The sequence below is a fragment of the Colossoma macropomum genome, unplaced genomic scaffold (assembly GCF_904425465.1).
Source record: "Colossoma macropomum unplaced genomic scaffold, Colossoma_macropomum, whole genome shotgun sequence".
Taxonomy (NCBI): Eukaryota; Metazoa; Chordata; class Actinopteri; order Characiformes; family Serrasalmidae; genus Colossoma; species Colossoma macropomum.
In genome coordinates, this window is record NW_023494806.1 from 25,785,489 (window position 1) to 25,798,413 (window position 12,925).

Here is a 12,925-nt window from a genome sequence, read left to right on the forward strand (position 1 = left end):
CTCAGATACATTTAGAATAATTTTTTTTTATATATCTGTGGACTAACTTGGAAAACTGATAAAGCTAGTTTGCATAATGCTCATAATGCTGAATGAAATATTTAACTAGATGACCTACCGTAAGATCAGTGCTGGAGTGGCACTGAAAGTACTGCACTGTAATGTAAGACATTTAAAGCTTTAAGAAAATGAATAAAAGTTTGTACAAAATTCAGGATCGCTTTATGCTTCTGTTATTTGTTAGCTACATTAGCTTTGTAGCTCTAGTCCAAAACTACAGAAAAAACTTAAGACACCAAATGTGTTATCGGATCAATTGTGCTTAGTTTGATTTGATTGTTCAGTGGCTTACCACTTCAAAGCCAGCATCCTCTTTGGATAATGTTGGAAAGCCAACAGCATCTAAAATGAAGAGCCCAAGTCATAAAACAAGACAGAATGACAGTAGATTTATTTATTTTTTTATTTATTGTTTCACTCTTCATATCTGTACAAATACCATCAAACTTTGTATATACATATGACATTTACATTAAAAAAATACAAAACTATATATTTTTAACTGAATCTTGTATTCATTTTGTGATGTCTGAAAATAAAAATGCATTTTGAAAACAATGCAAGCAAAGAAAAGTGATAACGTTCGATATACTGATACTTGATCCTGTATCACGTGAGCTTGGAGAAAGCAGTATGGAGCAGAACGTTGGCAAAAACAATAGCACATGTTAATGGCACATTTTTGACAATCAAGTTTCACCCAAAATTGATTTCTGCTCTATAGCTGGATGCATGAAACTGCTAATGAACAACGGCAAACTGAACATCTCACGAAAACAAATACAAAAAAAGTTTCTGTCTTGAAAAATGGCTCATGTTCAAATATTACCATGCTGCGTTGTGCAGCAAAACGTTGAAGAACCATTGAGAAAATCCCTTTGGTCAGTTATAGTGAAGAGTAAACAAAACCAGAAACAGGTTATGTACATTAAAGAGTGACATATTTTTCCCCCAATAAATAAACACACAGGCAAACATGCAGTTAAGTGTGAAATAAACATCTGTGATATAGAATGGACAGTGATAAGCAGATTTTTACAGCTCAGGGAATGCAATTTACAGCTTGCAGAAGACTTACACTTTACATGGTAGCTTTTTTTTTTCAACCTCACAATAAATAACACTGCTTCTCTTTGGACAAATATACTTCTTCATAATAGAGAAAAAGACAACAAAACAAGTGAACACAAAATAACATGATAGAGATAGTAAGTCAGACATTGTAAATGTATAAATTATAAAACAAAACAAAAAAACACTGTATAAATAAACATCTATCAGACTGAACTATATGTATACTTCCTTTTTTTTTCTTTGAAAAATAAATTAGCATACACATTTGTACAGTGTGGACATGTTTCCTTTCCCACAGGACTGTTTCCACTGATTTGATGGCAGTTTATCCGTCCAGTATTGGCGATAAATGGATATAAGCCATGTAGTCCTGGTCATCATCATCATCATCGTCCTCCTCCTGGTCTTCCGTAATGGCTATATGGGAGAATACATGGTAGCTGTTGTATGAATAAAGACCACAACAGCGCAGAATCTAAGTGAATGTTTGTCTTTTTTTTTTCCTCAGCCTTCTGTGAATGCCACAATCTAGCTTTGTCTTTTAGGCAGATTTGGCAGCGGCAATGCACTCTGCCCCTCCCGCTCCCCTCACCAACCCAGCCCACCCCAATTATGCAACAAGCTTTACATAATGAAGAAAGTCAGTACTGTGACAATAGAGGGTGATCGGAGAGTTCAATGGCTCAGGTCTAATTTCGCAGATTCCTGAAAAAGGAAAAAAAAAGTGCTCGTGTGTTATAGGATTGGCTCTTTTTTTCTGGTTTCCATCTAAAACTCTGAACAACAGTTGCTGCTGCTTGACTAGGATGGCATCCTGTGCCCTAAGATGACTTTAGCAAACTGGTCATAGTAGTGGCACAGCTTTGAGGTATATTCTTCTACAGAAATGTTTACATTGGGAACTAATAAAAGAAAAGAAAATGAGAAAAAAAATACACAAAGCAACAGAACGAAATAGGCAGTCCCTCATAATCCATATGAACACTTAGAAGAAAACACATTCACAGCAAACCTGCGAAACACAAATTCTTATCCTTGTTAGACTTTTACTAGCCTAGTAGAAATGAGAAAAGCATTGCTCTACAAACTACAAAGTCCTTCTGCTTGTCCTGCAAACTGTAAAATGCTCGATTATTTCCATGAGGTGATCATAAAGTTGGTCCCTTGGAGTTACTGTTGTACATTATTATTAGAGGTCCAAGCACCTAGGGAATATTTCACAAAGAGGGATTTCTGAGTTTTCTGAGCCAGATAAATTAAGCCCTAAATTGAGGTTCATCCAACAGGAATGTCTCTCAGCTCTTTTCCTATTAGAAAGGCTTGACTAGGCTTAGTTTATCTGGCGAAACTGTGAATACCCCCCCAGTTCTGGACTGGAAATTTGTTAGCCAGACTTTCTTGCTAGACTCACCATAAACTGGAATGTTGCTAAACTATTAGTGGACCAGAGAGTATTTGATGACATGGAGCCATCTTTGTCTAAATAGGTAGTCTATAGCGTAACATAACTTAAATTTAAACACTGGCACCAATGTTACAATCACCTTATGCTTATTTAGAACATGGATGCTGCTGTTTTCCTGACTCTCATACAGATTGGCAGGGCTGTTTATGTCATGGAGACGTAGTGCATTTTGAAATGATTGATTACAGCCAGAAGCAAACAAAACATTAAAACAAACAATACAAAATTAAAAAACAAAATTACATGATTATCATGAAATTAGCAACGTGACCATGGAATTCACAAGCTATAGTGATATGGTATGTTGTAAGTCTCTGGAATAAAAACTACAACAATTTTAAAAAAATCATAATAAAAAAAGGTTAAGGCAGCCTGTTGGGTAACATGACAACTCAGTAGAATGAGGATAAAAATGTTACATGTTCTAGCTGCAAAAGTTAGTCTGCTCATATATTCTTGTTAGTTATATGCAGTAAATTAGTATTTCAAATGACTCCCAAAAATGAGCCAAAAATGTAATACAAATCCTTTTTACTGTGTTTACATGGTGTATATCTATTCACGAAGCTGATTATTCCTGACTATGTATTTATTTTTGCAAAACAAAATTGCAGAATGCAGCATTGCATGAAGTCAGCCCAAGAGGACATGCAAAACAACTTCCCATCTTGAGTCCTTTTCTGTAGCTTAGATCTGACCAATGGGAGGGTTTTTGCAAAGCGTTTGTGAAGATAGAGCAAGGAGGGAGGGATGCAGGGGTTGTGTATTGGTGGTGGTGAGGCTGGGAGTGTACCATTGGATTGTCTTTAATTGGGTGTTACTTACAGTTGCAAGATCCTGAATGCTTAACCTCCAGAAGAACCCCCAAAGAGCATGCGGCCTGCTTCATGGCGCACACACTGGGGTACGAGGTGTTGTCGCTGGCACACACTGCCTCCTCCGAGCGGCTCTCGGGACAGGTCTCTTCGCACAGGGCACAGCGGCCTCGGCCCATCCGCGCGTCCCACAGACACTTCTTCCCTGCGCTGCACTGGATATCATCACATGATTTGGCTTCTGCAAGTAAATGAAAAGCTACCTTGAATTTTTGACATTTTTACATTGTTGTGGTAAACCCACATTATAGCTCCCCACACAGTTTCATAATAGTCACTGAATAATAAGTCTTAAGGTTAATAGCTAAATAATAAGCCTAGGATTTGAGGGGTTAACAGCACTTGGGAGGTAGAAGTTGCACAAAAGGGGTTGGAAGGCAAGTTACACTCAGTTTGTAATAAGAGACAGGCCGGTGTTGCCAACATCAGGAAGCAATTAGACACCCACGACTTTGCTTTGCAAATAATAATTGCAAACACGATTGTCATGAGAGTATGAAAGGTCAGAATTTGTTTGGAATGTTGGCATGGTTGCATATGCACATAAACTGCAAGTTGGAAAATAAGTCACTGAAGCCCACCTCCCACTCCCCCCCCACCACCACCACCACTTTGAAAGTCTGCATACAATAAGCTTCCTGAACTTCATCTACCCTCTAAACTTCATGCTCGACTGGGATCAACAAATGCAACATTGTTTTCCCATTTGCCACTCACTGATGCATTTTCCCTCATAGGCCACTCCGATGGATCTGCCCAATAAACATGTGGCTCTTCTTAGATGGCAGGCGCTGGCGTAGACGATGCCATCATTGCCACAGAGGTACTGGTCTGGTGACGTGACCTCGGGGCACACGCGGTTGCACGTCACACAGTAGGCGTTGTTGGTCTGGTCCACTACGCACGTCGAGCTGCCCGGGCAAAGCACATCACGGCATGTCTCTGCAAAAACCAAAGGCAAACACTTAGGGCTACTGTTTCACTATCATTTTTCCCCCCGCATGTTGTTTGCCAATAGCCAGTTGCTTGTTACACTGCTGACTGCCTTGACAGTAGTGTTCCCCAAGCGCAATCTCTCAGATTTCAGCATTACTCAGAATTAAAGACTTGTTAGTCAATTATTTTGTCTTTACTTGGAGTTTCACCAAATTTGGTTTGGAGTCTTATTAAGTTGAGACTTGGACAGCATTTATACCTTAGCTCCTAGTATGTATGTACTTTTAACTCTGCTAACTGTAGATGACTAAACAGAATGTGTAAAATCTTGAACTGCATTTTTAACTCCTTTAACTGCAGATGTATTATTCAAGTATTAATCTTAAGACATATTCAGTGATTACCTTCACTACTGTGTGTTTTTCAGGCTAATATATAAGTAGCTACATAGTTGATTGTGAGGAACTGAAAGGGACCCACTGGAGTTATTTAAAACATAACTTACTTTTGCATTTGCCATGGTATTGCACCTCTAGATCAGGGTGCCCTTTACACTTGGACTTCAGCAGGGCACATTCGTCCCTGTAGGTTTTTCCATCTGACCCACACACGGGCCCCTTCCAGGTGATGTTGGAGCAGTCGGGGGCGCAGACACAACGCGGCTTGCTCCTCCTGTTCATCTTGCATTTCTTTCCGGGGCCACAGTCCACGTTATCACATGTCTCTAAAAATCAACCACAGGCCAAGAGGCAAAAGGATGTTAGGCAACTTGGTATTAGAGTGGTGATTCGGTTCGGCAATTTGTGCTTAAATCTTAATGAAACATATTAACCCATACATCAATTGAAACCTGTTCCACAGTGTCACTGTTCTTAGTTGAGCCCATATTTATCAAACTATCATTGTATAAGAATGAAAAATGTATTATCACTGTTGGAACAAAACCTTGTATCTCCATTTTTTGGCCTAATGTGAAAATACCTACTGCTCTTTACAGTATGTGAAAATTGAATGACAAATAAACCAATAGATATGGTCCCAAATTACACGGAATAAAATCTCTTTACATTAACTTACATTAAAAGTAAAGAATGTTAGTCCTTTTCTGTAGCTTAGATCTGACAAATGGGAGGGTTTCTGTAAAGCGTTTGTGAAGAAAAAGCGAGGAGGAAGGGATGCAGGGGTTGTGTATTGGTGGTGGTGAGGCTGGGAGTGTAGCATTGGATTGTCTTTTTTTTTTTTTGCGTTATTTACTTACTTGCTTTGAAAGTACCAGCTGCTTTTTTACATTATGTGAACATATGATGCCAAATGAACCAACACAAATGGTCCAAAATTACCTAAGAGAATAAAATCCCTTTACATTAATTCACACTGAAAGTTAAGAATATTTCATTCCTCTCATGTAAAGTTAGCATTTTGGATCCAACAGAAACGTTATGCTCTTGACATAACACTGAATGGCGCTCAATATACTAGTATTAATAATTTAAGACACTTGATAAATACGGGCCAACTTGTGTGCAATGACTTCAATCCATATCCTACAATACATTCCAAAATTTCATGCTTTTTTGTCAGTAAACTCCAAATTGCTATTAATTAACACAAATGTGCCACACTTGCCCCCCAACAGCCAGACAATGCTATGTCTACCTTTACAAGGTATGCAGTTTGGAGCTCCCCCGTTGAAGATGGTCCACCTGAACAGGGTGCTGTTGGGCACATCTTCCTCAGTCCAAAATGTCCCGAGCCTTCCACTCCTGCAGCATTCTTCCCTGCTCATGCCGGGCATGTAGAGAACCTGGCATCTCCCGTTCTTCCCTTGCTGGAGCCAGCAGTTGCCAGCTGGGAAACCAAAAAGAGAGGGAAAAAAAGAGGAGGGGGGGAGGAGGAGGAAAAAAAGAAAAACAGAAAGCCAGTCGCATTAAAGTCTGAAGCCAATGACCCAGACACAACACGTGCAGGCTGTATTAGCTGGAAGCTGCCCCGCTCCCCCCTCCCCCTCTCTATTTTGTCTGATTTCTCAGTAATGCGACTGTTTCACACTTGCATGCCTGAACCCAGACAAACTCAACGGGGCTGCCCCTTTCGGTCTCTAGGACTTTTCCCGTCGCCCGTGTTCGTTTTTTCCTTTTTTTCCCCCCTCTTTTCTTTCGACCGAGCGATTTTTTTGGACGGAGCCAGTGCCAGACTGACAGCCTCGTACCTATTTAAACAATGTGCAGTCTAGACTCCACTTCCTCAGGCTCCCACTTGGACCAGACTGCTCAGGATAGACCATTAGCGCTACACCACGGCTTGGGTTTTTTTTTCGTTTTTTTGGACCAAAATCAATAAAAAATATACCGTTATTGCCGCTTTTAATGTAGCTCAGAATAATCAGCCCTCTTGCCTGTGAGGTCGAGCCAAAAGGAGAATTTCTATTCACTGTCATATTCCTTTATTTATTAAATTAGAGGGAGACACCACGCGCCAGACGATCCTATTAAAGCGTTTAACAAACTTTTTTTTTTGATAGAAAAAAAACGTGCCATCTGACGACAGATCCAGAAAACGACTGCAATCAACGAACACCTGAGCATCAGATAATAAATGCTAGGCAGTTGTGTTGAATTTGAATTGTGCCCAATGACTTGCATTTTGGAAAGCAAACGAGGAGCCAGTAACAAAAAAAAATATATATAAAAAATTATAATAAAAAGGTAATATTATTAATAATAATAAAAACCTGTATTCGTGGGGGCCAGTTTTCTTTTTGGGGGGGGCAGAATCACGTTCAGAGGGAGCCCAAAATAAAACACCTCACATTTCTTGAATTCCTGTACATTATCTTTCTGCAGTCCAGCTCAGGTCGTGGGTGTCACCGGTGGTCAGCAATGGTGTCTCCTCGATGACTGACAATTTCTGTATGGCCTCTTGTTGCATTTCAATCAACTTTATTTAAGCATTTTTCCCCCTCGGTTAACGGCCTTTATTCCCCCTCCTTCTGTAATCTTGTTGCCCACTCAAGGTGGACTAACTGAGCACACCTGCCTCGCTGTCAGCAGCCTTACAGCAAACAGCCTTAACCACCAACAGCACACACAGAGAACTTTTGAACAGCCTCACTGACTTGAGCAGAACTCAAACCGTCTCACACGAGCAGACAGTTGGCAGCAGACAGTGGAGAAATGGCACACGCCAAGAACTCACCTTGCACTTTGTGGTCTGCAGTGAAATGCCAGAGCCAGAGGAGCAGGAGGAGCAGGATCCGGAGCTGAAGGACTGGTAGCATCCTTAGCATGGTCAAGGCAAAGTGGAATAGGATATGGAGCAGCAGCAGCAGCAGCAGCAGCAGCAGCAACAGCAGCGCAAAAGTAATCTGCTTAAAGGAGGCAGTGCTGAATGAATGCTTGACTGTGTGAGTGTGCCACCTCTTTTTAAGTGTATAAGGGGGTCTAAGGGCCGACTGTCTGTAGTGGGCGGGCTTTTCACTCTGTGGGGGTGGGGAGAAGGGAGGAGTTTGGCTTTCTTTTCTTTTTTTTTTTTAAGTTTTTTTTCTTCCTTCTTCTTCAGTCCTAATCAGGTGACATCTACTTGCAACTTTCTCCAGTCACACTGAAGTGTACTTGATGGCTGTTGGACTGGGATCATCCATTGGGATCAAAAGTTGAGCAAAATAAAGAAGTGCTCACATGAGGCTGGTGGTGATGTGGGCTGGACTTCTGTCAGCTCGGAGGATGGAGATCCGTTTCTCTGCTCACTTAAGGTTTTGTGTCTCACGAGCAGAAGAAAGACAGAAAAGTAGGCTACGTTAGTGTTGAGCTGAGCTTTAAGTCTAGGCGGCCAGCTGGATGCAAAAGCCTCTACAGGACAGCAACACATTTTTAACAATCAGATCACTTGTCGTGAGCCAGGCTTGGACGACCTAGTTTCCTATTTGGTAATAAGGTTTCAATGTTAGCCCCGGGGTGGCGGTTTGGAAACGTAGTAAAAGTGGACTAAAGCACCAGGAGAAGTAACAGGAATAGAAAATGGGAAATTAAAAATGAATAAATAAATAAATAAAATTATTTAAAAATAAAAGCAATAATAATAATAATAATAATACAATTGATGTTGCTAATCGATATGTTGGCAGACTGAAACTCCATAACACGGTTTGCTGTATCAGTCTACAGTGATTAAAACCTCGTTCATCAGTCAACTTGTTTGGTAGCGACTGATCTGTTATTTTCCGACAACAGTCTAATCCGCCTTTAAGGGCAGAGAGAGGATGCACTCAAGGAGACAATATACCTTAAAACAAAGACGAGCTAATATTAGAAGCAACAGTTGTTGAGGTTTCATTCACGGCTCAGATACTGAAATGAATCCTGTTCAATTTCCGGACGGCCGTCGTGCAAAGCCCTCAGCTTTACTGGCCGTGTTTCTGTGGGGCGAAACACTGCCACCCTGCGGAGGACTCTGGAACTGCAATAGCCTTTCACACAGAGGTACAACAGCGACCTCTACTGTTCGCCTCAAGCAGAAGGCCAAACGAACGAAAAAAAGATTTATTTTTCGTGTTTAATACGACAGGGCAGTTACATCGTCACCATGTTAATCCTGTTATAACGTGTAGTGATCAGTAACCGATATCGCATCAGTTGTCGAGGTTGTCCCAATTAGAGAACGCAAAAAATAATAAATATCAATCAATTGATGAATAAATAAAGATCTCCGACCTCTTCCCATTTGTTTCTATGTTCTTTCTTTCTGGATTTGAATCAAATTGCTGGTCATTTTTTTTAGCCTTTCTATGCTACATTAGTCCATTTAATCTCACTGGTCATCGCAACTGTAATCAAAATGTAGTTTTGTGGTTGTAAAGCTCAAACGTTGAGTTGTTAATGTGTTTTCTGCTGACTGGTAAATTATTAAAGTGTATTATAGTAACATTATAGTATAGTTATATTAAAGTTAAATATAGTTATATAATAGTAATTTGTATTTTTTATTTCATATGAAATATGGGTGGTGTAAATGTTCAAATGACCAGAGCCATTAACTTCAAGCATGCATCTGAGAAAGGTGATGTCTGCATTAAAGCTCTGCAAAACAAAGCAAGGAAAACACGATATATCTGCAGCTACCATTTTTAGCACATAAAGTGTCTATTATTGATATTTTAATAACATACTACCACGTTTATATTATTGTCATGAACATGTGACTCATATTTACTGTTGATAATCCAATCAATCAAAAGTTTTGGACACAATAGAATATGATGACCCGATACAGACTACATACAACATTTCTGTCATTATATCAGTATAATGATATGATCTTTTTTTTTTTACTTTTTTATTTATCTCCATATTTATCTAATCAATTCAATGATTTTTATTTCTTTTCTGTTGTGTAATCAGATTTAAATGATTAATTGATGCAGCATTTGACTCTGTAGTTTTTTTTTTGTCTGAAAAGCCATACACAGTTTGTGTCATTGGGCTGTCCAAAGTGTTCATGTACCTATGCAGCTGGGAAAAATGAGATCATGTGTGTTAATAAGCCTTAAATAAAGATGAGAAAAAGGTTAAAAAATCTGAAAATCGAAAAAAGATAGAAAGATAGAAAGAAAAAATATATACAATGCAAAAGGGCCCTCTGTAACACATTTACATTGGTAATGAAAATGGGCTAAACTTTATTTGTGCCCCAAATTCAATCTACTGAACCCATGAGTTTCTAAAAAGCTGGGACTGGTGAAGACATTAAACATGGGAACATAATGACAATCAGCAAACTATAGCTGTTTTACTCCACCTCTCAACAAAAGTGCAATTTCTCTCTGTCTCTTGTCAGGCCTATTCCTGGAAATCTCTCACTTTGCATTAAACAGGCTGTAGTCCATCGTGAACGCAAGGGAATTATAAAAAAAACAAACCAAAACTTCTTATTTCTATCCTATATTATATCTATATTCATTCTGCGTTGTACAGTCTTCCCCACCAGTATTTTTACAACACTTTTTCATTGTATAGTCACCAACACTAGTCCTAGAGATCTGTCTTCCAGCAGAGCCTAGTTTTAACCACAATCATCCAGCTAATTACCTTCTTCAGAAGTCCTTGAGTGGATGGATCAGAAGCATTAGTGTTCTAATGCTCTTTAGGTTCTCTAAATCTGTATAGTTATACCAAGATCTGAAATATTTAAATATTTAAATAGGCCTAAAATGTATAGTATATTATAGTATAGTATATTATAGTATAGTACTCCTAGTGCACAAGATTGCTGTTCTAAGATTGAAATACACACTTCAGAACTTTGTGTTTATACTTTAAGTTAAAGCATTTTGACTGATTATTTTCCACCAGAAAAGAGCCTAGACTATTTGTGTCAGGCAAATAATGGGTTTTGCAATGGTGACATCTAGTGATCCATTTGTAGTGTTACATTTTCCCCAAGGTGATTTAATAATGTGATCTACTGCATGATAGCTCTCCTCATCTTCAGTCCTCTCATACACCTGATTCTGCTCCTGTAGTCTTTGAACATTTGCTACCACTGATACCACTGAGTCTTCAGTCCTTAAACACCCCAAAATCCCAGGCTTATTACATTCTTAGGCTTATTATTCAGTAACTACAGGGACTTCACTGCAAACTGGCTGAGCTATTTATAGGTCATAGAAGTGTGTAATAAAACTTTGGGCCTGTCGTTGGGCCCTGGCCATTTAAGGCGTTAAAACAAAGCTTCTCCAATGCCTCTGACTATTATTCCATTTGATTCAAAGCGCTATTCCTGTTTTCTGTCTGCACATGTGTGAATAATTACAACAATCCAGCTGATATGTTTTCTCATCAGATCATAATGGCTTTACAGAAGCTTAATTTGTTTGTAGCAATGATGGTTTTCCACCCTAGTGCTTTACCAAACCAGGACATTCCATCCATTTCGGTGTAACTCTTTAGTGTGGCCTTAAGAGAAAGGCCATGTCATTTGGTTTTACGAATGTTGCAAAAATATTTTATCAAAGATTGGCGTGACAAGCCACCCCTGACTTGAGGCTAACGCAGAATGAAATGCATTCCCAAAGTTCATAACGCAACACAGAATTCCAAGCAATATGTTGCAGCACACTGAAGCTTCAGTCTGAGTGTATAGAAGGTTTATGGCCTGTTAATTTACTTTTCAAAGTATTTGTTTAAAGTAATAAAAGATAGGCGAAGGAATGAGAAACAGGTAGAAAAAGCAGGGCCAAAGAGCAGGGCAAAAAATGTTAATATTAAAGGTGGGAGATGAGCTATGAAAAACAGAAACTTGAACATGACCCAACCTCAACAAATAGCCTGATAAATATTTGAGAAATGATGTCTAAACCCAGTTGGACCTCACGCTAATATTTCATCATCATCATCAAGACTTCACTTTTATTTATTTATTTTCAAGCCATAGTTGGGAGGGAGGTGTGATGTTCAATTCGTATTTGAGGTTCATTGATTATTATAGTATGTAGTATGTCTTGTCATAAAAGTTCGCCATTAAGAGGCAGACTAGCTTAACTTGATAAAACAGACCTGGCTATGGTTCAGAAACATCAGAACCCTAATAGATTTTCTAGCCATTCTAGATTTTCAATATCAAAAAAAAAAAGCCTAAATGAGCGACAAAACGGAGTAAACGTCTACATCAGAGGTCTCCAACCCTTGTCCTGGAGATCCACCTTCCTGCAAAGCTAAATTAGCTAAAACTAATCTAACTTCCTGCAGGTGGTTACTGGTCTAGATTGACACAAAATCATGCTGTATTCAAACTGTGCAAGTATTGTATTAATACTCTTATTTCAAAAGCGTTACAAACTGAAAAAATTGTCCAATCAGGATTTGTTTCTGCGGTATCTGGGTCGATACAGCCAAAGATAGCTCTCTCATTGGACGTTAGATTAACTACCAACATAATTAGTGACACTGGACTCAACCAATCACATTTTGATTTACAATGGCTGGGCCCAGTTCTGTTTAAAAATAACTGTAGACAGTCTCTCTTAATTAAGAGTCATCGCGCTACCTCTGGGTTTAGACTGTTCACTTACTGGGAGTAGGAGCTCACAGCCTCCTTCAGGATAACTGGGGCTCATTTTCCAATTTGGCATCTCCGATTTCCCATCTAAAAGCATTCATACAACTTAAGCTGTTCCTAGGAAAAATGGATGCTCACATAAGCTCCCGCTGGTCTGGCTGCTGTCTGCGTATCGATGTTTGGTTAGTGCTTGGTGTTTTTAAAACACGGTTGTAGGCTATTACAATTCACCGTTAATGTAGTGTCGAAATATGACACGAAAGCGTGCAGTTTGGTCAATAATCTTGCACAGAAGGGCCCAGCCTTACAATTATTCACATATCCTCGTGTGTTTATCGACACAGATATCATTTCATACACAAACAGAAACGTCGCTGAAAACGCGCTGTTCTCGTTTTCTTGGCCGCCATGTTGAAATGATGTAACGGATCAGCAGCTCGGAGAATTGTGGAGCAACTCCGGT

The 12,925-nt window shown here is 39.3% G+C and overlaps 1 protein-coding gene across 3 annotated transcripts; it reads right to left on the reverse strand.

The window, feature by feature from the left end:
* Positions 1-1,359: 1,359 nt before the first annotated feature.
* fsta (follistatin a) lies at positions 1,360-7,824 on the reverse strand. 3 transcript variants are annotated; one of them, XM_036598974.1, is made up of 6 exons: positions 7,606-7,824; positions 6,067-6,258; positions 4,916-5,134; positions 4,192-4,416; positions 3,425-3,655; positions 1,360-1,551 (listed from the first exon to the last, which is right to left on the reverse strand). In XM_036598974.1, the coding sequence occupies exons 1-6, from the start codon at positions 7,694-7,696 to the stop codon at positions 1,460-1,462; spliced, it is 1,050 nt and encodes a 349-aa protein (XP_036454867.1). In that variant the 5' UTR covers positions 7,697-7,824; the 3' UTR covers positions 1,360-1,459. The 3 variants fall into 3 exon arrangements, with proteins under 3 accessions (XP_036454867.1, XP_036454868.1, XP_036454870.1); XM_036598975.1 differs by having other exon boundaries at positions 1,360-1,574; XM_036598977.1 differs by lacking the exon at positions 1,360-1,551 and adding an exon at positions 1,585-1,839.
* Between the last annotated feature and the right edge of the window lie 5,101 nt (positions 7,825-12,925).

Coding starts and splice junctions, on each gene's coding strand:
- fsta (XM_036598974.1), bottom strand. CDS start 7,696: ATGCTAAGGATGCTACCAGTCCTTCAGCTCCGGATCCTGCTCCTCCTG. Junction 6,259..7,605: donor TGCAGACCACAAAGTGCAAG/GTGAGTTCTTGG, acceptor TTGGTTTCCCAG/CTGGCAACTGCTGGCTCCAG. Junction 5,135..6,066: donor AAACTGCATACCTTGTAAAG/GTAGACATAGCA, acceptor GTTGATTTTTAG/AGACATGTGATAACGTGGAC.